This window comes from Pteropus medius, unplaced genomic scaffold, assembly GCF_902729225.1.
Source record: "Pteropus medius unplaced genomic scaffold, Ma_sr-lr_union100, whole genome shotgun sequence".
Taxonomy (NCBI): domain Eukaryota; kingdom Metazoa; phylum Chordata; class Mammalia; order Chiroptera; family Pteropodidae; genus Pteropus; species Pteropus medius.
The window spans coordinates 1,771,110-1,798,980 of record NW_024352790.1 but is presented as its reverse complement, the minus strand read 5'-3'; the positions used below and the strand labels follow the sequence as shown (position 1 = coordinate 1,798,980).

The 27,871-nt window shown below is 34.3% G+C and overlaps 1 protein-coding gene across 4 annotated transcripts in view; it reads right to left on the bottom strand.

The window, feature by feature from the left end:
- Window positions 1-329: 329 nt before the first annotated feature.
- The window catches only part of ENPP3 (ectonucleotide pyrophosphatase/phosphodiesterase 3), a 75,119-nt gene continuing 47,577 nt past the window's right edge, over window positions 330-27,871 (bottom strand). For 2 of the 4 annotated variants that reach the window (XM_039849944.1, XM_039849943.1), the window contains exons 16-25: window positions 24,164-24,230; window positions 21,960-22,047; window positions 20,476-20,654; window positions 18,588-18,639; window positions 17,395-17,549; window positions 10,547-10,682; window positions 8,627-8,704; window positions 7,898-8,030; window positions 6,127-6,283; window positions 332-622 (exon numbers count right to left, since the gene is read on the bottom strand). In XM_039849944.1, coding sequence (XP_039705878.1) covers window positions 452-622; window positions 6,127-6,283; window positions 7,898-8,030; window positions 8,627-8,704; window positions 10,547-10,682; window positions 17,395-17,549; window positions 18,588-18,639; window positions 20,476-20,654; window positions 21,960-22,047; window positions 24,164-24,230 — 1,216 coding nt within the window. In that variant the 3' untranslated portion in view covers window positions 332-451. Of the gene's footprint in view, window positions 623-6,126; window positions 6,284-7,897; window positions 8,031-8,626; window positions 8,705-10,546; window positions 10,683-17,394; window positions 17,550-18,587; window positions 18,640-20,475; window positions 20,655-21,959; window positions 22,048-24,163; window positions 24,231-27,871 lie in introns of those variants that run through there. The other 2 variants (XM_039849945.1, XR_005650101.1) reach the window with 2 other exon arrangements.

Below are 27,871 nucleotides of genomic sequence, written 5' to 3'. Positions count from 1 at the left end.
TTTTGCCCCACATCTCGGCAAGACCGTAAGAAAACCTACCTGCTTCCTTCCATGGAACACCAAGTTTAAGCCACGCAGACACTGCCATTGGGAACCCTCACTTCAGCCCCACCTCTTAAGATGCTAAAAAAGCCAGTCTCCCACCTTGCATAACTATGAAATGAATCAGAGTCTTTCTTCTTGAGAAAATCTTTTGTTGTTTAATGTATGAGTATTAAATTGTTTTTCATATCGAAAGAAGGAAAGAAGGTATAATAGCACAATCTCTGTGAAAAAAAATGTAACTTTCAAATAACACATTTTCATAGAATTAAAAAAAGAGAGATTGGAATAATGAATATAATACAACATGGTTTTCAGAGGAGGTAGGGAAAAATAGAAAATTTTATTTCATGATTCTTCAACGGAAAAAAATCATTTACATTTTGCCAAAATTTTAAAATATATTTAGTTAAATAATGGTTTCAAATGTGGGTAAATATGTCTTAAGTTGCAAAATTTCAGAGACAGGCTGTACTTTTTCCTGAAAAAAGTCAAGCCCAGTAAGAAGTTCCACATCGCGGACTCGGGCAACATGTGTTTTCACCCTTTCTTCAATCCATACAGTTTCTGCCTTATGTTCCTAAAGAAAAGAAACAAAAGACTTTTCCATAAGGCATAATTTTTCATTAATAGAAAGATATTTTGTGACTTAAAAGTTGTCTTTTTTCCTGTGGTTTTTATTTTGCTTTTTTTTTTTTTGGTATAATTGACATACAACATCCTATTAACTTCAGGTGTATACCATAATAATTCAATATTTGTTCCTATGGTTTTGACTGCCTTAAATCATAGATACAGCTAAATTTTGTTTATTAAAATAAAAAGTAAAACAATAGTACAGAGTATATTATAACAAATATAGACCACCACATAGCCATAAAGTTTAGCCATTTTTATATCTACTTCACTCAGAAATAAATTTTTAAAGAAATGAAATATTACAGATGAAGTTAGGTCTATTCAGAGCTAATCATTTCATGAGTCAGTGTGAATCCAGTCTGTGTTTTTAAACTTTTACTGCACATCGATACACAATATATAGTATTGATTTATGAGTTTTCAAATTTATATAAATGATGTTATAAGTGGTATTTGATAATTGCTTTTTCATTCACTATTATGTTTTTAATCTATCTATATTAGAACCAGTTAAATCAGCTGTGGTTTGTGGCAGCACCATTTTTTGATTGTCATACTGATGATATTTTTGACATTATAAATAATACTGTAATGAATAACTTGGCACATGCCTCTTGTGTTCAAGAACGTGAGTTTCCGGCACACACAAATGGAACTGCAGCGTTAGAGAGTCCATGCAACTTTATCAGCTAGTAAACCTAGCACTCCTGTGTTTGTACCAATTTCCACTTCCACCGGCAACAGAAGATCATCCATATCTCCCTACGTCCTTGCCAAACCATGGTGTGAAACAGTGTTTTACCCCTGTTTAAATTTTATTACTCTGAGCATATTTTAAATGATCTTTTCAGATATTTCTGGTCATGTGACTTTTAATGAGTTTTTACAATATAAAATATGTTCAATAATTTGGAGCCAGGGATTTCTATGAAATTCCTATTCTTTATAAGTTTTCTTATATTCATATCATATAGCTAATTTTCAGTTAAATTTAAAAGCTTAAAAGTTTGTTTAATTAGATGAGTATGTTTTAATAACTCTCATTTGACTTCAGCATGGTGGTTTACTTGTTTTTTAAATATGCAGGCTTAAAATAGGCAGCTATTACTTGAGCCAGAGGAAGTATAAGAGGAAATTACTTTTAGTTCCTGACCGCTAACGCATTTCTCTGTTGTGAGGTTTATGAGTTGAGTTCATTTTTTTTGAAATAAATATGTAGTGTAATTTGAGCTCATATTTCCAGTGGAATTCTAATTCATTCCTATGTTCCTGCCTTTACTATTTCACACGTCAGCACTACTTAATATTTTTGAGAACTTTTTTTCATAAAGTTTCCTTCTACGGGGCTTATACTACTCTATTCTCTTCTAGCTTATTTGGTATCTATCCAATTAAATGTTTACTGAATATCTGACAGTCTATCCTCTTTTAAGACTGCAATTAAATAACACAAAACTATATCTACGCAGGGGTGATACTCAAGCTTCCTAATACCAGGTAGTTCAACAGTACCCACCAATTTGAACACGAGGCAGATATAGACAACTACTCCACTTGTACCAGTGAATCCCAACAGAATAGCGGACTTACATATATACAGGTTTTATGAGCTATATTTAAAGATATGCTTTGGAATATATATAAAAAATATACACACATATATATGGATATGTATTAGAACTGTTAGATAAATAGAAATATTTATACCTCTCAAATACAATTCACTTGTTAGTCTTTTGAGACAATTTCGATTTCAGTATTTTTCTCCCCTAACCACTTTCATACTCTCTCTCCTTAACCACTTGTTATTTTTGTGACTACAGTAATAAAACTGCTTTATCAAGGACAACCTGAGTGAATTTATTTATTTATTTGTTTGTTTGTTTGTTTGTTTGTTTGTTTTGGTTCTTTCACTTAGTTGATTACCCCAAGCTTCTGAAAGTTCCTCCTTTTATTTCCATGGCTCTAACTGCTTATTTGTTTGATGACATCTTCTATTTCCTCAACTGAATCTAGGTTTTTTTCCATCCTGAAAATATAGATATTTTCCTCAATTTGATCTTATTTTACTCCCATGATTTAATGCCAAATCTATCTCTACAGTTCTGATTTCTCTTCCAAATTCCATATCTGTATTTTCCAATATCTGCTGAGCAGCTTATAATAATTATGGGCACTTAGACTTGTAGCAATATTCTCACTTATATGACAGGAATTTAACAACACAAAATTGAGGGTTGGGGAAGGAAAAGGAGGGCAGAAAAGATGAAAGGGACAAAGGACCAAAGAAAATAAATAAGGTAGAATAAATCTAGTTTCCTAGATCACATATGAGGTGAATTGTGAATCCATCATTCCTATAACTGGCGTCAGTTCTCTCAAAAGTCTTATGGCGGGAATTAACTTATTAACTTCTCCAGATTGAGTGATTAGATATTTAAAACTGCAGAGTTTTTATATAACAAACCTCTTAAAGCAAATCAACTATTTCGCTAGGTGCTTAAAGCACAATTACCTGTTCTAACGCTAGAGGAAATATTGGTTGATTTGGACTTATTAAGGTACAGTTTAGGTACTGTACTTCTTGGGTGATTTGATTAGAGGGGATTTTCCCTACACACAATTACACTTTATGTTGACTTTAGAATGTTAACGTCATCATAAGATGTGATTTCTTTATAATAGTCACTATTTGCTAACTATTTATTGATAATTCTTAGGATTTTATATGAAATATCTCCTTTAATCCTCACAATAACTTCATAAGGGAGGTTAATTTTTTTATACAGTTGAGGAAAGTGACATTCAGTTATTTATCCAAAGAGGCCAAATCAATAACTGAAGCCAGGATGTCCAACACCAAAACCCATGCACTTAAGTTCTATTCTATACTACTTCTCATATATCCTCCTAGACATCCAACTAGTTTCTCAATATGAAAACCAACAAGAACAAATTCATCTTTCCCAAAAGAACTGATTGTCTTATATATTTCCTGGCCAGTCATGCCTAAATTTTTAGTCACCTTTGACTCTCTCTCGTCCTTTCCCTCTCCTCCGCCAGACCTAATCGACAGCCACATCTTATTAACTTCTCAATTTCTCTTATGATAGCTTGGTTTAAGTTTGCTTTATACTCTTCATATGTGTCTCATAAATATCTTTATATATGACATATTATTATTATACTGAAAATTTCTTAAAATTTTGGATAATGTTTAGTTCATTAGTAATGATGTCCTACTCAATAGAGTTGACGTCTTATGAATTTTGAGGCTACCTCCACTTTGGATAATCAGGGACGGTTTTATACTGTTTATACTTTATCTTGAGGTGCAGGTGAAATTTTTAGGAGATGGGAAAGAAGGATATTCTAGAGAAGAGAAGAGCATGAACAGTGATGTTGAGGTAGGAAAACTGAAGCTATGTTCAAACAATTTTGAGGACTTCGGTTGGCCTGGAACTTGGGTAAGCAAGGGTCAACTGAGGGTAAATTGTGAACTACAGTAAATTGTGTACAGACTGGGAGATGTTTGTTTGTTTGTTTCTTTGTTTGGTTTTTATTCAGGGTACATAATCAAGGTTTGGGGATGAGAAAGTATGTCATAATAAAAAACTGAAATTTAAGTAAGTTAGTAGTTGTAGATAAAGGTGAAGGGGATAAAGCCAGAAGACAGTAAAACTACTTAAGATTCATTTTCAAAAGTCCTGAAAGAAGGAAATAAGGACCTAGATCAAGGATAGTAAATAGTTTCTTCTTTGCACACTCATTCTAATCAACCCATAATGGCTACCTAGAAATACTGTGACAAGGAACTATTTAATCACAATTCAGTAGTGAGGAGTACCACACTGTATCAGTCACCACTGTCTGCCACTGGAAGAGGAGGTAAAGAGTAATGGCTTACCTTTGTCTAAACTAAATAAAATTCTGACCAAAAAAAGAAAAAGGTAGGAAGAGATTTAACTAGACAACATCTCCTGATAGCTTCTTTTTTGGAAACTCTTTCTCACTCTAAGACTACAAGTGACCTACCATGTAGCCTCTAGTCTTTGCCCTCCATCTTTAGTCATTAAAAGACCATTCACTCAAGTTCAAATCCTATTTTCAAAATCCAACTAGAATGTCACCTACCAGGAAGTATTTCTCCTTTGAAATTCTACAGCAATTTTGTCTGTCCCTCTTTGCACCATTTATCTCTTCCTTCTATTTTATTAGGGTCCTAAGTGCTAGACTATGAGCTCCTTTTGATAGAACTCATGTCTGATGTATCTATGTATCTCCCATAGTACACAGTATAGTGAAGGCAGTTATATGGTGAGCACCTGAGAAAATAGAGATGAATCCTAATCTAGCCTAGAATCTAAACTTTAATTTCCAGTCTCTCATAGCCTATGAAATTTTCCATATGAACACCCATTTCTACAAACTTGACATGCCTAAACTTAATTACCCTATGTACCTGCCAAAATAGTTCTCATTCCTAACTTCCCTTTCATTTTCCTAATTATCTACATTTAAAATCTCTGGTTCATCTTCAACTCCATTTCCTTTGGCTCTTACATCCAATAAATTACCAAATCCTCTCCAATCTTCACTCCCTCCTTGGAAGATTCTTCCTAATTATCTCAATCTGTTCAAATTCTGCCCATTCTTCAGGGCCCAGCCCTTCTCCCACCAAATACAAGAGTATTTGGTGATTAATTCCAACTTTGTGACATCTCTTACTTTTTAATTTGTAAAATAATTCTTATATTAGTGACTGACCCATTTACATGTCTATACTTCATTTAGCTTCATTCGTATTTCATTTATCTATCTCATTTATATATCAACATTATATATGAACTCCTTGAGGACAGAGAATGTATTCCTCCTTGGTGCATGCTAAAAAGTTTCTATTACAATACTGTGCACTTAATAAGTGCTTAATATATTTGTTGAATATATACTGGAATAATACATGATGTTAGAAAAGGAATGTTACTTGAACTAACATAGTGTGTGTGCGTGTGTGTGTGTGTGTGTGTGTGTGATTAACTTCAGACCTCATGTTTCAAGTCGATGAAATATGCATTCATGAAACATTTATCTAGTATCAACTTTGGGACAGAACCTTAGAATTTGTGTCCAGAATCAAAATATTAATAAGATACCACCACTTCCTTTATTATTGAGTGTGAATAAAATGTATAAATAAAATACACAACAAATGCATATATAAACACATGTTCATGTACGCACATAGATCTTTACATTGATATTAATTATGTAAAAATCAATAGTCTAAGGAAAAGTTTTAAATGTGGTTATTTTTAGTACAACTCTACCCATGAAACACCTAAAATATATATATAGTTGTAGTTAGAGCCACTTTATGAGGCCCAGTCGAGCTCTGCCTAATCTTCTCCTTAGGTCCCAGGGGCTCTACTGGAGCATACTCACCGGGCAGCTCTCCATGTTGGTAGGGTGGTGAGGGATGATGAAGGATAGGACATCCAACCACTCAGGGCAGGTGTCAGGGGTGTAGTTCTTATTTTTACAACTAGTCAGCATCACAAAGTAGTGCGTTGGGATGGGAACGCTGTTGTTGACTACATATCTGAAAAAAACATATTTGAAAGATTTGATGTTATTATACATTTACTTCTGAATATTATAAATGTATTTTATATATTTTTAAAGAAAGACCAAGGTAAATATAATACAAGAAAGCAGATGAATAGAAAGTACAAAAACTTATCATATATTTTTAGACTTCAATGAGCCAGAACAGAGATTTATAGAAGTTCAAGCTTGCTTATTTTAACATTATGGAGAAATATTAGAATACAAAGAAAAGCAGAGTGCAATATTATGCCTCCTGTGTTTCCTAATTTTGTTGACTTTATACTTCATAGTGACATTTCCTGACAGAGCAGGGGCTGAGAAAGAAGAGCCAGGATTCCAACTCTAGCCATGCACTTCCACTAGATATTGAGATGTGTTCCAACCCTCTAAAATTCTATGACTTACAATGTCTTCTCAACTTCTGCATGGAGGTGACCTGTGCTACCAACTTCACAGTGTATACATGGGAATAAATCCATACAACTGATATGACGGTCTTTTAGTTTCAGATAACAAACACGAAAGTGCTTTTAAAAGTTTTAAGTACAAAATAAAGTTAAGCTATTAGCATGAGTCCACTAAAGGAAATATGAGCTTGTATAAATACTAACATATTATTGTAACTTAGAGTTTCTCCATGAACTCAGCACTAGACTGCTTGGCTTTTTATCCTGGCTTTACCACTTATCGGTTGTTGAACACAGACAAGTTACTTAACCTCTCTCTGCTTCATTTCCCTCATCTCTAAATGGGGCTAATAGAATCTAATATAGGGATGTTTTGTGGATTAAATGAAATACAATAAGTGCTGAGAAAAGTACCTAGCAGGTACTAAAGTGCTATCAAAATGTTTGCTAGGATTATATATATTTGGTGAAATATAGGATCAATAAATCCTGAAATAAAGACAAGACAAACAAAATAGAAAAAGACCACAGAGTAGTCATATATGTTACTTTACCTGAAGATATAGGTAGAAATCATTGCTTTAAATAATCTATGCTCAGATTACACAATTGTGTAGTTTTGCCCTTTATACATTTTTATAACAAAGAGAAATAATGGATGAAACTTCTGAAGCTCTCTATTCCTGTGTACTGCCTTCAAAGGTAATTCTTAGCAACCAGTTATTATCAGATTTAGTACAGAAATGTACATTTAAGTAGGACTGCTTTTCTACATGAAGCCTACATCCTCTCTGGAAGATACTTTTATGAACCAGCCACTATTGGACAATTTTATAAATTGTCACTACTTGATCGTTTTCATTTATTGCTAGACTGATTCCATATTTACCGATAGTAGAGTGTCTTAACCTTAACCTTTACACATTTTCCTTTGCCCATTAGTTTAGAAATTTTCCAAATAAAAATTTTGCTAAACTTTTCCTGGACATTTATTCTTTGCCTATTAGTTAAAATTTTTCCCATAAAAAATTTTTGCTAAATATTTGGATAGACTAGTTGAACATAGTCAATAACGACATCTTTGTATAAATATACTATGTAATATTTAGAATACTGAGCTTTTATTCAAAAGATTGAAGTTTCCCCTCATGATATCCTATTGCTAAACCAAAAGGTTCATTTAGTTTTAAATTCCTTACTCTGTAATTTCACTTGGAGCATCAAAACGACCGTCGTAATTATAATCAAATACTGGTCCACTAACCACATTTACTCCATTTCTTTCCATGGCATATTTTACAAGAAGAACATTGTGGAAGTAATCCCATATTTCTAAAAATAAAATAATGAATTGTTAAAAAATCTACCTCTATTAAACATGGAAATATTTTCTATTATATAGACAGGTACGTGTAAATAGCATCAAATTCTGCTTCAATATAGCCAGTGAGGATTGGGTAATTCTGCAAAATAGAATGGACAAAATAGAATGGCCTCATTGATAACAGTTTTTGTTGTTAATATCATTGCAGTCTCAAAATTACAATGAAATATGTCTTCAAATTTCTTCCCAGGGCTGAGTTGCTTCAGGGACAGTGAGTATTTAAATATGGTCAGAACACACATACTACCTTATTAATTATGACTCTAGGGATTTACTTAGGGTGAATGTCAGTAAGATTTTGTTTTGTAAATAGCCCTTTAGAGTTACATTAGGATAAAAAACAAATTATCAAAATTCTAGCAACAGGTCACCCGAGTTGAAGTAAGTTGAAAAAATTATGTCAGAGATCTTTCTTATTTCTATATTTAAAACATTAAAATGAGATGACAATATCAGGAACAAATTGCAATTAAAAATGTGTTTAGTTATAAGTTCATAGAGTCACTTAATCATTTTTAAATTAATAATCTAAATATATACTTACTTTTGAATGCTTCATACATAGGGACCAAATTACTTGTAATCAAAGCATCGTATTGACTATCAGAAGTTCTATTGTTTCCTGCAAAACAAGTGAATTCTATTAAATCTAGCCATAAGAGAAAATATGACACACTACATAATAAGCAAATACTGTTACATACTAATCTAAATTTATTAGCAGTCAAAACACGGAAATCCTAAGCACTCTCCAATAGGGGTAATCAGTAATGCAGACAGTTTTATACCTTTAAACATGTGGTAGGTAGAATGGTGACCCTCAAAAAGATGTGTTCAAGTCCTAACCTTCCTACACCATGACTGTGATAGGAAGGAAAAATAGGGTCTTTGTTGATGTAATTAAGAGTCTTGAGATGAGGTTATCCTGTATTTAGGGTGGTCTCTAAGTCCAATGACTGGCATCCTTATACAGAGAGGAAGGGTCGAAAAGAGGAGAGACCCAGGGGAGAAGGCCTTCTGAAGATGGAGTGGTGTGTGTGCTCTAGAGCCCCAGGTCCTGCCTGCCGGCTGAACCACTCGAGTAAAGTGCTATGTCCCTCTGTGCTTCATTTGTCTAATGGCATCTATCATGGAAATATTGTGAAGATTTAAAAAGTTGCAAGCCTACACATGAGTATTATAATACTGTTTATATTTAAACTACCCTTGGGAATCTTAACTAAAATTTAAATCCAAGGCCAGTGTGGGTGGACACCAAAAGGCAATGAATATGTTGTTGGTCTTTAACTTAAGATTTCACATACTGTTCAGTCCTCAGATATCCTAAAATTCTTTTCTCCTTTTAAAACTAAGCCCTACAAGTTGGGAGGTCAATATAATATTAACTCCTTTTTAGAGAAAAATAAGAATTAGCTCACAATGGAATTTAGTTATGAATTTCATTCTTTTGTTGAGGCATATATATATATATATATATATATATATATATATATATATATATATATATATATATATATATATATATATCATGGCTTAACAGATAAAATTTTGTATGCTAACTTAAATTTTTTTATTAATAAATCATTGCAACTATTTAAGGTTTATCCTAGGGTTTGCTTAAGTTTGGTAGATCTAATTGTCTCTAAATATTTTAATAAGATATCAGTTTATTTATCCTAATTCTGTGTTAAAAGTTTGAATTGATATGCCACTTGTTTTCATTAAGCCTTTTCTTCCCCACTGTAAATAATCTTAGAATCTCTAAATTATAAATCTCTAAATTGACCTCTTTGGTCATGGCTTCCAGAGAAATGAAGCAAAATATCAGGAATGAACCCATTCCCAGAAGCTGAAATTGTTGAAAATCTCATGGGTGAGTTAATGAAAATGACATTTCCTGCTGAGTGGGGAAGAGATATGAGTTTTAGAAAAATTGAACTGGTTTTTGCATGTTCCCATGAGAGATGCTTTCTTAAAAACAAAAAAACAAAAAAACAAAAAAAAAAACCGTAAAGTTCATTCAGCTGCTTAATCTAAAATTTAAAAATTTTGATTATATAGCATGAGTGAGAGGCTTGAGTTCCAGCCTGATTTCTTTCCACAGGCGCAGCTGCATGCTTGATGCAGGCCTTAGCTTGGGCTGTAGCCAGAAAAAAAAGAATGTTTTTTAGACACTTGTATCCCTTTCCAAATAATCTGTTTTAAAATTAAACTTAAACTTGCCAAACTTTCTGAACATCTGGGCCAGATTAGAGCTGATGTGTGGTTCCCGCTGCAAAATTTATTAGTCTTTATTATAGCTGTTGCACTGCATCGGGCCAGCCCACAACCACTGGAAGCCTCCTGGGCAGCTAGTTTAGCCCAAGCAGATAGTTTCACTGGGGAGTATATGTTTAAGGCACATGCCCACATCCAGCTGATGAGGGCTTTCTAAGCTGCTGCTCTAAAAAAGAGTTATACTAACCAGGAGGATAGAGGAAGCCGTGGGTGATATTCTTCTGTGCTAAATAGAAGGAACATTTTTGGCTCTCAGAAGGAGCAACCCTGACATCAGCCCGCAGACAGTCTGGGACAGTGGGAGGAAGAGGCGATGTGTCTCCCTGTTGAAAGAAAGAAAAGAAAAAAAAAAAATTACGCCCACAGTTGTGGCTCACCCATCACCTTATATGGTTTGTAACTTCCCTAGAATGTTTTTCATTTAACCTTTTCCTATTTTCTTAGTGAATCAGTTCTACGCAAGCAACAAAAATGGATGTCTTCAGCAATGTTTTCTTCTGTGGTTCCCTTCTGGTTAGGGACACCAGGAGGGCAAATCAAATACACCTTGGAAAGAAAAACTTGCAGGATAAAACCTGAAATGAGAGCAGAGGACTAATGGGAGCTACTGCTAAAAACCAAAATCCTTTCAGGATTTAACTTTTACGCAGCGATAGATGTTGTATTAACAAATAAAAATAGAAAATAAAATATAAACTTTTTTTTTAAATACATTGTACAAATGATAGTATTCTTCAGTTCAGCAAGAACGTCTAATGAACCTAAGATTAATTTTAAAAAGCCATAGTTGTCTAAATTTACTGATTTGGGGATTTTAATAAATCTGTAGCTATGTTTTATCATGAAATACAGGAATTCTTAAAATAATTTTCTTTGTAACTCTATTTAAAAATTAATAACATAATTTATTCACTAGTAGACATCCTATAAATATGCTGCCTAATCCCACTATTTAAGGTAATATAGTATTACATTATCTTCAAATTTTGATTAGCATATAATTATAAGTAAATATTTAGCTATTCATTTAATTTTTTCAGAGATTTTGATTTATATGCCCTCTACTGCCCGCAATGTATATATTTCTTAACAATTTTTTATAACATAAAATGAAAGATTAAATCAAGATGTCCTCTCTCTCTGTTCACTGCATTGTGCTAAAAGCAAAAATGAGTTATGGCATCTAAAATGTATATGGTAATCATTTTATCAAGTCATCACATTGTACACCATAAACTTACACAATGTTATATGTCAATTATATCTCAATAAAGCTGGGGAAAATAAATAAAACTTACAGGATCAATTTCCAAAGGAAAAGGCAACATACTGTGTGCTATAGTCGTAGACAAGAGGGTACAAAGATGAGGTATAGAATAAGTAGGAGATGAAGATGAGGGAAGCCTGGAGAGAGCCAAACAGAGAATAGACCCCTTAACATACTGTAACACTACAGTTGGAAAACTCCGTACAGAATTTGAATAGGCCTCTCAACTTGATTGAACACACTTATCTCTGCTCCTTTCTAAAATCCCATTAAAATGGCAGTTATGATAAAGATACATAAGGGAGGATAAGAAATTTTCAGAAGTTGAAATCAAATAAATATATTTGTTTACTATTTTAACCCAGCTTAGTAGACCAGTAAACACTGAAAACCAAAAGCCTATGGTTGGGGAAAGCACAAACAAGCTGATTCCTACTGCAGAACCACAAGGTAGAACCTGATGTTTCTTAAAGACAGGCAATGTGTGTAGGGACAGAAATAAGATAGATCGAAGGTTTGTAAAACAGGCTAAACAGAATCTTTACTCACTGGAGAGGTTGAACCAGAGGGATGATCAGAATAAAGGACACAAGACACCCCAGAAAGCAGGTGCCCATGTTGGAAGCAATGGAATTAAATAAAAATCTATATACTGAATGGTAAAATTCCCCCCAGTCTCGTCACCCCCATGTAGTCTGCCAATCTTATACACTGGATCAGATTAAAAGTGACCTTTTTTGGAAAACCAGCCTGAAAGGACAACTATAGGATACTTACAACTGAGAATCCCCAACACAATGGCTGATTCTCATTCTGATCAACCTAAGCAAAGCGTGTCAGCTGGCAAGCCCCAGCCATGTTGCTTAGTGCCTCACCATTAAAATATGAGATGACAGAGAAGGACTACCAGATATTTTGTGGGGATGAGATAAGAAACCAAAAAGAAAAAAAGACAATGCAGAGAACAGAAGAAAACTCTCAGAATGATCAGAGTTAATATAGCATCCACATAGAAAGAAAAGAAAGCAATAGGAAGGGAAAGAGATAACAGAAAGTGCTCTTAGAATTTTAAATTATGACAATAGAAATAAAATGTTCAATAAAATATATAAGGTGAAGTTGTAGCTATCTCTCAAAATGTTGAATTAAAGAGAAGAAATGGAAGAAAGTATGGAACATATGAAAACATTAGAATATTCATCTAGGAAGCCTAACGTCCTATTAATTTTGAAAAAATATATATATTTCTAAAATTCTAAAGCTAAACCATCATTTCAGCATATAGACTAAATAAGAACCTTGTGAGACGCATTAAGTCTCAGAAATGTATCTTCCCTTCATCCTTTATCAGGCTTTCTCAAGCTCCTGAGGGATACAGTCCACCAAAATAAATAGTAAACCTAGAAATATGAAGGTATCTGTGTTAGAGGCAGGAGATTAGTTTTCACCATTTATTTCACTTTCTTGGTGTCAGACACTGGAAAGCTAAAAATATTTGTTTATATCTTTTCAAAAATCTGTCTTAGTAAATAGTTCTGAATGAGCAGATTTCTCCACTTGGCATAAGGGGGAACGTAAAGATGTTGTAAAATGAGAGAACAAAGAATATTGATCGCTGGTGGAGTCAGCCTCATAGACCTCCAGAACATTGTGAGTTGATGTTTCCTATCACACAACTTTATCATTTTACTCTAAAATTCACATTTAGTTTCACTTGAAGAAATGTATAGTACATAAAGGTAGCCATGGATATATTTTTCATAATGTAAGAAAAATGAAATGGCTGTATTCAGCAGTTAAAATTATAAAAATGTTAGAGAGGGTAGTTTATTATGAATTTTAATGAGATTGCAGCTGTGGAAGTTGTGCTCAGGCAATTTAGTTGAGCAAAGGGGCAGAAGGCTTTAGACTAGGGAGAATGGACTAGGATGATTTTAGCAGAAAGTACTAAAAAAAGGTTGTGCATTTTCTGCTAACTGAAAATCTTGTTCCTTATATACCAAATTTGAACCCTCAAATGTAATAGGTGCATCAAGATTGAGAAGGCAGGATGTGGCCTCTTTTACAAAAGAGAGATTATGTAATAGGCAGCCCTCTAGAAGGTCGGAGGGGAGGTCTGGTCACATCATTTCTGGGTCTTGGGCTCCTGAGTGAAGGCAGAGTGAACTACTCCTTCCTGAACCTCCTACCCCGCCCCATGCACACATATAAACAGCTTCAATCCTGCCATCTTTTCAGAGTTCCTTAGAGTTTTTTAAGCCAGGGAATAGTCAGGAAAACAATAAATAGAACTTAAACAATCAAGTAAAATTTGAACTCTCTAGTTCTCAAAATTCTTCAAGAGAAGTAGCTGATGAGCATAGATAGGAAAGGGAGATGCTTTCATTTCCAGTCTGACAAGAAGATAAAATAAAACCTGAACAGGGGATGAAATTATTTCTATTGAAGTTATAACCTCTATTTACCTGTAGATGAAATATAAAAGCTAAAATTTGTTGATTTGTAGATTAGATAGTTATGATCTTGCCTGACGGTAAGGATAATAACTATATACATTTTAAGTTATTTTTCTGGTCATGTGACTTTTCTACAGGGAAATATATTTCTTCTAGTTCAAAAAAAATGTTTGAAGTACACAGTAATGCTCCAGTTTTTAAAGACTCACAAAACATGATTGGGTCACACTTTATAATATCGGACCTAACAAGCTTTAGAAACTTTTTGTTGCTATTTAAAAATGCAATTATATGGGTGATATATACATAATGCACTAGATTTTCTTCTCTAAAAAAGTTCTTTGACTTCTTATTAAATTTATAAAGTATATATTCTAAATAATCATAATTCTTGCTCTTTGCAATTGTTCACCTAGCAACAGAAAAAAAATAGTTCACGTCTTCCAACAGAGTAGGCTTAGAAGCAAAACCCATATAGAGACTGATCAAACAACCGTTTTGAAGCAGTTGTTGTAGGACCATGATTTCAAATCACAACTACTTCCCCCAGGGCTCTTCTGAGATAACAATGGCAACAAAAATTAGAAAACCCACCAAAACCACAGGAAAAAATTGCCCCATAAAACTTAAAGATACAAGCCAATTGGGCCCATGTCCTAAAAAGTGCTTATTTAAAGTCTGATTTTTCAAACACAGAGCTGATTTACAACAGTTTTATGTGAATCTCAAAACATCCTTGTATGTAATTTTCTTGAACCACAACATACTAACAGAGTAATTTCTGAATTAGAAAGCAGAAAATTGCTAGAATTCCATCCTGTCACATGGAGGGAGAAGTACACAAGTAGTTCTGTGGGATCAGTGAAAGGACAGGAACTTTTGGTAACAAAGAAGCTAGTTTTAAAACAATAACAAAAAAGAATTGTACTAAACTCCTAGTCTGAACCCACTTAAAATCTTTCCGCCTTGAGTTTCCGCTAAAGCTCATAGAAATTCAGGAATGCAAGACTGCAGGGGAAAGCATTAAAAACATAAACATTCCACACAATCCCTGGTACCTGGACTTTTCAAAAATAGAGAATTGAATAATAAGACTGGCCTTGAATATACTGACACTCTCAAAACAAAAACAAATTTAAGTAATTTTAAGGAATAAATAACTTCATATTGTGGTTTCATAGTGTGTTTCACATACATTGAGGAAAATCACAAACAACTGAATATTTTGCACACTAAGAAGGCGATGTCGCTACTATATAGGAGGAAGAAATTTTCCTCTAGTTTTCTTTTTGCTAGTCTAATAATTAAATCTACCTGAGACAGATTAACGAGAAAAAATTACCAAATTTAATTACATACGTTATGAGAACTTCACATACATGAGAAAGTCAGAGACCCCATATAGATGAGAGGTTCAAAGACAGACCGGGAGAGTGAGGTACTCATGGCACTCTGAAGCACCTTGGGGCTTCACAGGGGATGAAGGTCGTTTAAAGGACCATAAGAATAGCAGATGTTCAGTAATTAGAAGTTTGCCCTGCTCTATAAGTAGGTCACAAAAAGTTATTTCTGGTGATAACTCTTATTATGGGCAAGGCCCCTAATTTAAATGCTTTAAGGGAGAGGTTAGAGTTTCTCATAAGCCTGCAAGGTCTCTATTGCCTTAAGCTCAAAATAATTCACATGCCAAAGTGGCCTGTCTCAGGGAGGCCTGCTCTGAACCCTTTAACCATTAACCATACATGTGAACTCAGGTAACTGTAAAATATATGCCCACATTGGGAATCAACATTAGTGCTCCCCTACCACTGACCACCATTTAACCATGGTCAGCAGCAGACTTGGCTTTCAGAACACACAAAGTTTAATTAGCAGTGAGACAATACACTTATATTTCTCCAAATATCTCAAATTGGAACAAGAAATTGAAATAAACCGGATACAAGCAATCACTTCCTTTCCCTAAAAATGGTGGAACATCTGCACTCAGCAAGAACAGTAATAAGTTGAGGTTTGTCATCAGAATCTTTAGATCTAAAATACTAAGATTTCTTCTATAAAAACAGCTTCCTGATTATTTCTTTACTCTTTTGGTTGAAAGTACTGCTTTGTCTTTAAGAATGGTTGTGATTAATTGATACAATGCTTTCATTCTGAAAGCATTTACTGGGCAGCTCTAATGTGCTAAGGATACATTAAATAAAACCATCCCTGCCCTGAAGGAATGTTGGAACAAATTTTTGGCAGACTTTGCTTTTGTTTTAATTTACATTTCTCTGATTGTTAATGAGGTTTAGTTGCTTGGCTCATATCTTTTGCTCATTTATTAATTAAGATGTTTGTCATTCTCTTGCTTATTGGTAGAAATTTATTAGCTATTCTAGATCCTAATTACTATTCTGGATCCTCATCAATTGTTTCCTATATGCAATGAAAATATATTATCCCATCCATAACTTTGTCTTGTCATCACGTGTTAATATTTATATAGTCAAATTAATCAATCTTCTCTTTATTTTTTGTTGTTGTTATTATTCTTGTGTCCTAAGAAATCTTTCTCTATCTCAAGGTTATAAAGATATGCACAAAGGAAAATATAGATTTTCTGTTTACACCGAGGGCTATAAATCTACTAGCAATTTAATTCTGGTGTGAGGTAGACATTCAACATTTTCTTTCTTAAGGTAGCGAAATGTCCCTTGTCATTTTTTGAAAAGGAGTTTGCCAGCTAGTGAAGAGGACAGAGGATTTAAGCAACTGGATTCTCAACCTCAGTCTGGAGAGACCTGTGACATAGCACACCTATACGGGTAAGTCTTCCATGACCTATTAGAGTGTTAGATCCTTCAGGGAAGAATTACATTTTATTCACATTGTGGTCCTTATGCCTGCTATAGCACACAGCACATAGTAAAGTATTTGTTAAATAATCAAATAAATACAAGGGTCTTTATAATCTAGTTACCATTACCTTCTAAGTACATCCCCCATATACTTAGAATATACCAAATGAATAATGTGCCTCTGTACTTCCTGTTCCTTCTCTTTGAAATCTTCTTTCCCACCTACCTTACCAATTGGCCAACTGGCCTGTAAACAATTTTTTGCAGGCAAAACACAATGTGTTCCTCTCTTCTACCCACATAACACCTATAAATATCTTTAAGCAATGCTCGGAACATTGTCTTATAAGACACAGGCCAGTGAGCTTCCTTTGGGATCTCTACTGAAAATCAAAACTCAACTCTTAGAATTAATAGAGAACTACAGTTGTTTTCCAGCCTGCATAGATCAATCGACATAGAAATTTACCGGTTTGGGGACTGTGTATGAGCTCCACATGGGCATCCTGATAGCTTTTCCAAATCCACTGACATATTCTCTGTGATAAAGGAGACAGTGTTCTTTGTTCTCCTGCATAACCCTGGGCCTTCCAAAAGGCAAATTTAGTTTCTCTGTTGCTGTGACTAAAATTTAAAACAAAACAAAACATAAAATAAAAACATTTGTGAAATTAAGTGCTTCTATGCATAATAACTACAATTCTCTGATGGCTTATTATGTGCCAATTAACACCAACCCTGTGAGGTAGGTATTATTCCATTCTACAGATTACAAAACAAAGACTTAGATAAGTAATTTAGCCAAGAGCTAACAGCTCACAGCACTTATTTGAAGAGATAAAACCTCAAAATCAAAAGTACATACTTTATAACAAAGAGGATCTACTTTAATAATTGTCATAGGAAAGATAGTGGAATTTTATAATAGGTATGTCCTAATGTACTATTGCAATCTAAAAATCCACCAATTACTGATTTAAAAAACCTGCAAGATATTTGTGCCATGGAATAACACTCAGCAGATTATAAGAATATCAAAAACTGCACACTTACTAAACTCTTACTGTGTGCCAGGCACTATTCTAAATGCACACATACATTAACTCATTAATTTTCATAACAACTCTATAGAGTAGGCATCCCTATTTTACACATGAATACTTAATGTTTAATACAAGAATACTTAAAAAAATGATAGGTAATAATAATATTGCCAGGCACTATTCTAAATTCTTTCTATAGGTTAACTCTTTTAATCTTTACAACTATATGAGGTGGATACCATTATTATAGATGAGGAGACAGAGGCACAGAGAGGTGAAATGATTTGGTCCAGGTTCTGCAGCCAAGAAACAGTGGAGGTAAGACTCAAACCCAAGCAGTTTGTTCTGTTCACATCTAAGAAAGGGAAGAGGAGACTATATGTAAAGCATAACCATTTCATGGAATCTGTTATGCTCTGTTCCTGGAACCATTGTAACAACCCCAATGCTTGCTATGGTTGTTACTAGTTCTGGGTTGTTGTTGTTTTTAGATCCTTACATTGGCAATAAAATTTTTATGTCCAAAAGCCCCTGTGAACCTCTTTCGAAGGATTCCAAAAAGGCAATATTGTGTTTTGTGTAGGTCTAAACATCAAAGACATGTTTTCTATTGACTTACTTTCATCTTGAGTGAGATTTAGCATTTGATTCACCTGTTCTTCAGAAGCATTCTGCAAGATAATGTGGAATGGGGAGAAAGTAAATCAAGGTAATAATACATATTTTAAAAGGCGATCAAGATTATTTCTGTAGTAATCACATGAACATTTTACCACTAAACAAAGGAGCCAGATTCATTTGAATTTAGATTCCAATTCTGCCATTTACTCCGAAATTTAGTATAGTATTCTTTGGAATACTTTTCTGTGAGAGTTTGCAACGATAATGGATAATGGAGTAAAGCATTCTGGCCACAGTTGGAATCATTGGGATAACAACATCCTAGGGCTTCTCAAACTTTAATCTGCATATAACTCACTTGAAGGTCTTGTTAAAATGAAGATTCTGATACATTAAGCCTGAGCTCAGTGGGGCCTGAGGTTCTGGATCTCTAATTGGCTTGCAAGTGATGCAGATGCTGATCCTGGGACCACACTTTGAGTAGCAAAGGGCATTCTTCACAGAGAAGAACTTGGCATTGCCAACAGGAAGACCAACCTCCTGTAACCTGGGCAATTTACTTTGATTTCTGAGCCCCCTTTAACTCTAAACTGGGGACTAAAGCACCTGCTTTGTGATGTTTATTATTATTATTAATTATTATTATTATTATTTTAAGTGGCAGTTCCATTGAGATTATCTGTAGCAGTAGGTAGGAAACCCACATTCCCACTCTGATCTTTCGTGTGGATTTGATTTTTATTGGGAGGCTTGACTGAGTGGACTTTTGTTCCTTAAAGCCTCTTTTGTGTGCTTATTTATTTATGGATTTATTTATATGTGATATAATATTATTTTGAGGATTAGAGAATGTAAAGTCTTTGCTGGCTCCTGGCCCTAAGGAATAATTCTTAGCTGAGGCAGCAGGCAATTTATTTAGCTCTACAACCACATTTTGAACTTGCACCAAATGCCCCTTGATACTAGTTTTAGCTTGACAGACACCTGGTAGCTGGGCTCCAGTTCCATTCTGTGCTCTACTCATTGCTCTAATTCTCACAGGTGGGCTTGGTCTTTGCATTCTGAACAACTGTTCTGACTCCTTGCCTTTGGAGGGCCTCTCCTCATACTGGAATCTCACCTTGTTTAAAGTCTCCAAGGATCTGAAGTCCTGCTCCTGAACTTGGCAGGTCACCTGACTCAGTAAAAAGACCTTCCCAAAGCCTCCAAGAGGTGCCCAAAGGGGATCCTTCACTGCTACCCAAAGGAACACTTTCTTTTTTGAATGCTAGCCTTCTTGTTGAGTAAACTACACAGCACCCTCCCTATGGGTGTGCCTAACAGTAGATCACAATCCCTGCACTGTCATAATTATTTCTGCTCTAAATAACCAAGCATGACCATCTGATTCTTAAAATGTAAGAGGGATGGTTTAGAAGGGAAATGGGGAGGGGGCGAATGTAGATAAAGGGGGTCAAATATATGGTGACAAAAGGAAACTTAACTTTGAGTGGTGAACACACAATGCAATATACATATGACATATTATTGAACTGTACACTTAAAATCTGCATAATTTTATTAACTAATGTGACCCCAATAAATTTAATTTAAAAAGAAGGCTGTCCTCAAAAAGAAAAAAAAAAAGAGCTCTAAGATTCTATTGTTTTGAATGCCGACAGCTCAAAAGAGATTAACAATTTCCAAATTGTACTTTCCAGTTTACAAAGCACATTCACATAATTAATCTTACAATATATCTCTCATTTCCAGATAAGGTTCAGAGAAATCACATATATTTACATAGTAAATATTCAAGCTAGAATGCAAACCTAGTTGTCTGCTACCCTGATCATAGCTTAGCTTATCCCTTTACATTCTCATAGATATATGAAGTTATTACTTACATATTTTAGCGTAGGGCATGAACAATCTAGAGTATCTGTGGGCAATGGACTAGTAAAGCCACAAACTGAAAACTTGGACACTTCCTCTGCATGAGACGGCTCATAAAAAGGCACCTTCAGAAGATGGTTTAAACTACCATGGGTACCATTGTTTGGTGCTGGTTGAATGTGTAGAAGATCTGTTTCAAAAAATAAGTTCAAAGTAGACTTAAATTGGAAGGCAACAACACCTATGTAAGAAATAGGAGAATGAACATCTACTGTTCACTTTAATAAATTCTGCTGTGATGCAGGCTCATACTGCATAAGCTATCTGGTTTACGGACTTTCTTCCCTTAGAGTTTCCATCACCTAGTCTTTCAAGAGAATAGAAACAGTGATTATAGATGAGTTGCAGGAAATTTCAGGAACTGTTTGTTTCTCTAAAGAAAAACATCATTGCTTAAATGATCACTTTGTTCCTTAAGCATATCATGGTTTTCTAGCATAGAAAGCTATACTTCTGGTAAACATAAGTTTAAAGAAGTTAAATATTCTTACTTGTATTTACTTAATTATATGAAAATTCTCGGGAGATACTTTTAAAAATTAAAAGAGTAACTTTTGTTTAATATTTAGAAAACTTTTCCTAATTTTTTTTATAAAAACAAAACACAAATATTTTATAAACATAGGCTTTTAAGTGGCTCCTGCTGAGCACCACCAAATAGCTCTCTCCTAGAGCTGGAATCCTACCTGGTTCCTTCTAAGCCTCCCCACAAAGAGAACCAAAAATTCAGCATGGGAACCAAAAACGTAAGTTTTTAAAGCAACTAGACACTATTTTTAAATGGATATTCTTTGCTCTCTAAGTCATATCCAAGTACCATAAGCCTTTGACAAGATTAAGAATCACAACTGTGAATATACTATGTCTGATTTTCTAAAACTAAAGGTGAAATTACAACTTACTCATTGCCTTGCCTAGATAAGTGACTTGTTAATACAAATATCTAAGGTAAGCATATAGGCAGAAAGATAGGTTAGATTCCTCAAAACTCTAACTCTTTTAGGTTTTTTTAACATTAAAGGTAATAAAAAATGTCTATCCAAATAGGACATTCTTACTATCCTTTTATGCCAGAAGCTTTCTCTCTGTAATTATTACAACAAAATACTTATGTTTTTAGGTGTATCTTTTTCTTTCAAAAGTTGGAAGTGTGACTTAATTTACCTAAGTTTTATTAAATTCAATTTTTGTATAGTAACTAACACAAAAGCTGGTCTCCTGAGAGCTAATGTTTAGCATTACTAGAAAAAAAAAAAAAAGAATTCATTCTTATAGCTGAATAACTCTCAATAACAAATAATTCTTTATCATATTTTCTACTTTCTGTCTTACTAGTAAAGAGTCTCCACCTCTGGTATTCAATGAATCACCAATTTTGAAATACATATTTTAAAAATTTTATCCATATTTTGCTGTTGAATTTATATATACTTACCACATATTAGGTTATAGACTTCAATATTGTCAAATGGTTCAACTTCAGTCTTCTCTTTAAAACTGGGTCCATGTGCCAAAAAGAGAGCCTAGGTGACAATAATCTTATGATTACTAGATGCCATCTAAACTCAAAAACAGATATTGGAAGGGACACAACTTTCTTTCTGTAATAACTCTCCTATTTATATTTAGGCCTCTGAAAGGATTTCTTTTCAGATTTGAAGATGAGTTTTACATTATTTCCACCTGTGATGTTGTACCAGTCTCAATCAGATATAATCCATACTGTGTTTATTTTTTCTAAATCTACCTGCTTCTACAGCATCTTATATGTCAACGGACTAAGAGAATACAGGAAACACTGGACATCCAAAGTCAGCACAATTCTACAATATCTGGACAATATAAATTAGAAATTCACCATTATATATTCTTTTCACATTTCTTTCATATCATTGCTCAAATATGTTAATACATGACCAAAAATATCGAAGTTACTGAGCATTAAAGTTTTGTACAACTCATATGAACCCACCGATTTTTCAAATGTATCTCCTCTCTACATTTTTTAGGATGAAAAGGCCTAAATATTTGAATTTATATTTAATTAATTGATGTTAATTTAATTATACTATTTATAACATCTAATTGTTTTAGATTACAAATACCTAAAAGAAAAGTATCAGGTATAAATAAATAATTCTTTTCTGGTCACAGAGGGATATATATACATTTCTTTTCCCCAAAAAATAATCAGCAAAAAATTGGAGGCATAGGTTTTCCTTACAGTAATTACTTAATTATCAAATAGTACCCTAATTAACAGAGATTTTTAAAAAGTATTTACAAAGACATGTAACTAACTCATCATTACAATGTTAAGAGTCAGTATATTCATAGACTAACACATTTTTCTCTATTTGGAATGGAGTGTGTGTGTGCTGCTTTGATGCAGTGTGTGTGTGTGTGTGTGTGTGTGTGTGTGTTTTAGAAATATCACCTTGAAGGCAGTATAGATGATGGGTCTGTGGGAGTGACAAGACAATGAGCAGGGCGAGTCACACTGAGCCTATTGTAGTTGTCCAGGAGTAGGAGGGTAGAAATATTTAAAAGGTTGAATCAAAAAGGCTTGTGATTGCTTAGATGTGGCCAGAAAAGAAAGGGAGGAAATGAAACAATACTTAGGTTTATTTGTTGGGCAACTGGGTACATAGTGGCACTGTTACAGAGAGAGAATGCAGACTTAGAAGTGTGTGTGTGTTATGTGCGGGTATGTATTACAAATTAAACTAGATCAATCAGGTTGCAAACATCATTAAGCTGTATGTACGGAAGAATATTGGTTACACTTTAACCATGGACTCCTCCAAATAGTTTCTTTCCTGGGCTTCCAGAACACCCCACTCTCCCAATTTGTTTCCTTTCTCACTGGCTCTACTTTTAGGTCTCTTTGCTATTAACTCCTTTTCTCCCAACCTCTTCAAGTAGAAGTGCTTAGGGCTCAGTACTTGGTCCTCCTCTCTACCTATACTCAGTCCCTGAGGATTTTATCTAGTCATTTATCTTTTAAATAATTTATATACCTTAAACTCTATTGTTTATCTCCCAGTACACTCTCTCTTTAATTGCTTATATAACATCTCTACTTACATGTCTAATAAATATTTTGAACTTAACATGTCCAACTGAGCTCTCACTCCTTCCCCTCCGTTAAGCTGCAGTCACAGTTGAACAGCCTTTCAACAGCCAACGAAGGCTCAAACCACCTCCCAACACATCATGCACACTCCCACCTCAGTGCCTTTGCAGCCCAGGCTGTTTCTTCTGCCTGGGACACTTGCCCCTCAATGAAAGTTATTTCTTTCACCTTTTAAGTCTTTGCTTAAATGTCAGCTGAATGAATCTTACCCTCTCCGCCTTATTTAAAGATTCATACTGTTTGCATGGCACCACAAAACATCCCCAATTTTCATCTACTCTGCTTTACTTTTTCTTTATTTCCCATAGTATAGCACTTACCTGTAACATACCAAATAATATATTCCTTTATTATTCCAATTGTTCATAATCCCCTGTTAGAATGAAAGCTTCATGAGAGCAGGGATCTTTATCTGTTTTGTTTACAGATATATTCAAGAACATTACCTATCACAAAATAGGTGCTTTATAAATATTTGTTTAAAGAAAAAAGCAGTAACTTACCTCCATGGCCTTAAACTTATTGTCAAAACCATGGGTGCCTCCTCCACAGGATGAACTTGATTTACTCCTATAAAGAAATAATATTATTATACTCTGATCAATCTATTGATATGAGATCTTATGGCAAACAGGGTTTTAGTAGATTTTTATGCAGCTTTTGCTTTACGTAAGGTTTTCTGTCAACAACAGGATAAATGTAGTTATTTTCAAGCTCAAATTCACAACCACAAAGGAACAAACAAAATGGTAGAAGAGAAGGAAGGAGAATTTCACAGTCTGCAAATAGAATTCCAAAGCCTTTGGCTCTTAGACATTGACGAAAGGATATTAACAAAGGCATAGATTTAAAAAAATCACTTTCATGTTTACCTGCACCCTTACACATTAATGTCTGTATGATTAAGAACAGTTTGATTAATATGTTACTTTGAGCATTTCAGTGCTTTAGAATTAAATTTTTGAATCTGGGAAAAAATATTGATTCCTATTTTACAGCAGAGAAAATAATATAAAAGTGTGAATAAAGACTACTCAGGGTAAGTTGATTATGACACTTAGTAACAAGAAGCCAGTATATTCTGTAAACTCAGAGTTTATTTTTACTTTATGAAATTTTCTTCCATAGTCTGTTGTTCTATTAGTTGAATGACTTTTCAAATCTAATTAATTTGTCTTTTGACTACTTTTTCATATTTTAATCTATGAATTGAGCAGTATCAGTAATTTTATATGTAGTTGGGTTTTATAGTTGAAAATAAAATAGCAATAAATGAACCTTGATTTTTTTTTAAGCGACAATGTTATACTGGTTTAAATTAGGTCTCTAAAGTGAAAAAATGACTCCTATTTCCAAAGGTTGGCCTTGTAAGATGTCTCTTGCCTTCCACTCCCCAAGGGGCAAACACACACACACACACACACACACACACACACACACACACTTTTCTTTGTCTTTAAATTTGATTACCCTAAGGTGCCGGTACATGTCCTTTTCTTAGTTAATTCCAATAAAATTATAGGTAAAAGTTATTTAAAAAATATTTTTATTCTTATTGCATAGATATTTGGTTCCCTAAATTTATTAGAACTATTTGATTATGCATAATTAAGTTTTAAATTCTGTATGAAAAGCTAGAGTATTCATTAATGAAAGAAATGTTCTTTTGAACAATATCATTGGTAAATTTTTCTAAAATTGATCCTTTATTTATCTTTCTAATTTCAGAAAAGTCTGGATTTTTTAAAGAAATATTTTCAACTCCTAACCCAACACTATTAGAAAACTTTAGTAAATATTGCAAAGCTTTATCTGAACCAAAAGATAAAAAATGTTTGAAAAAGCTCTATTTTCTACCTCAAGTAAAAACTTTAGAAATTTGCTCTTCTAACTGTTCTGTTTATGTTTCCAACCATTAATTTGGCTCTGGAAATTACATATGAAAAAATGGAAGCTGGCATTTGGAAAAAATGAGTTGATTTTATCTGCCATAATTTAGATCAACTTCCAAGTACTACATAGAACCTTTTGGAACAAATTCTTTATCTTCTTCATGTCTAATTAATAAAGTTGAGATCGAGGTCAGGTTTCTCTGCTACAGTTGGGTAGTGACACAATGGGAGGTGAGCGAGACTTCTTTCCTGAAGCCCAACCAGTTGCCAAGGTCTATCTTCCTCTGCAGTACTGTTTGCCTTTTCCCTTGCTTTGCTCTCCTACTGCCACCATTCTAAGTTAGATCCTCTTTACCTCTGAGCTGACAAATTTTCTGATTGGTTATCCTGACTTGGAACTTCAGAATCTTCCCATATAACAAACACACACCCCTAACCCTAAATCATATTTAACACTATCACTGCTGTAAATGAAATTCATGTTTTAATGAATATGTGTGGGACAAAATATGATGAACCAGTATTATCCTGGAAAATCTGAGACTTAAGTTCACTATAATTACTTTCCTGATAATGTGTTACCTAACTAGTCTTAGCATCATCCCCCATGGCTCCACAGCCTCCCTTGGAGCTGTTAAAACACTAAAGAATGAATCCCTTCGCATCTTCCTAACTGGCCTCTCTGCCACTCACTTGACCATCCTCTATTTGGCCACTGGACTGAGCTCTCTGAAATGCAAATCCCATTGTATTCACCTCCAGCCACCTTGTTTCTACCAATGGTCTACTTTCTTCATGGTCAAAGTCATATTCTTTAGTCATGACAGATCAGGTTCTTCATGCAGAGGCCAACTTTATTCACCCAGTGCTCCAGCAATATAGAACTACCCGCAATTGCTGGATTCTAGTTCTTCTGCCTGGAAACCTGACTCTTTCTACCTTTCCTTGCCCCAGAGCTGCTGCTGGCTTTAAAGGTGCCCCACTGCTGTGGGAAGAGCATTTAGAGAAAGAAGCACCTCTGAGAAGACAGCCTGGCAGCACTCAAGGCTTGACAGCAGATGGTTAACTTCTAGCAGAGAAAAGTGGTCTCTTTCTTCCTGCAGACACAGCCCCTGTCAGGGCTCATGAGCTGAGCGAGGGTTACATTTCTGCTCCCACTTATTTTCCTGGCTGAGTGCCTCTTACAATGCACAGACTGCACAACTATACAGGGCCAATGTGCTACATGTGGCAGCATTTCGCCTAACCTGTCCTGAGTCTTCAAAAACCAGAGCAGGATTCATACCTACCAGGAAGCATTCTCTTTCACCTGTGCCTTGTACTTGATCCAAGTGCAGCTGTTAACATTGATTATAATTGTCTTTCTCCCAGCCTGGGCAAAGATTCTTCGGGTTGGGACTGAGTCTATCTCTATTTCTTAGAACAGTGGCTGGGATATGTTTGTCAGCCTCCAATAAATAAAAAGCTTATTTCCAATAAATATTTCCAATAAAATAAAATTTATTGTTCATATTCTCTAAAAGGGCACTTCGACTATTGTTTCAAATAATCGAGTTTCCCCAAATTAATAAAATCTAACACATTTTGGGCAAAATAAGGATGATGATGATGATGATGATGATGATGATGATGGAAACAGATTATACTAAATGATGAAATTTGCAATGCTTTTGAAAGGAGAATCTAATCTAGTTATCAAATATTGATCATCATAACTAAAGACAATGTCCTTTAACTTAGAAAACAGGTAGCCTGAGATTCAGGTGTTAAGAGTTGGAGTAATCACAGGGTTTCTTCATATGACACTCCCAGGTTGCTCTGTACTCAAGATTTATAATGACGGCTATAGTCAACATGCCCTTGGATGGATGTAAGTTAGTTCTTTATATGCTAATAGCAAGAGAATAATAAAATCAGGCTCATTTTGTGTTACAGATGAGAAAAATGAAGCCCTGAGATATTAATTTGTCCAAGTTCTCACAACAAGCTAGGTGCAGAGCCGAGTTTTGAACTCTCAGGCTACTGCTAGCTATTAAAAATACAAAGCTCATAATTTGAGACTGTGTGAAACACAGAGGTATTCTGCTGGCTGGACTCTCTTTCTATGACCCATAGATTACGTTGTGGGATGGATGGGCACTTTCTCATTTGTACCAGTGGCCTCCTAACCTCCTTTATTTCATACTCGTTGGAGGACTTGGCCACATTTGAATACATATTTATTTATGTATTATATACACAAATTACTAACAATATCATATGTTTAATATTAGTGAAGCTTAATTTTGTTCGTGTATTTTAACCTTCTTTTATAGGATG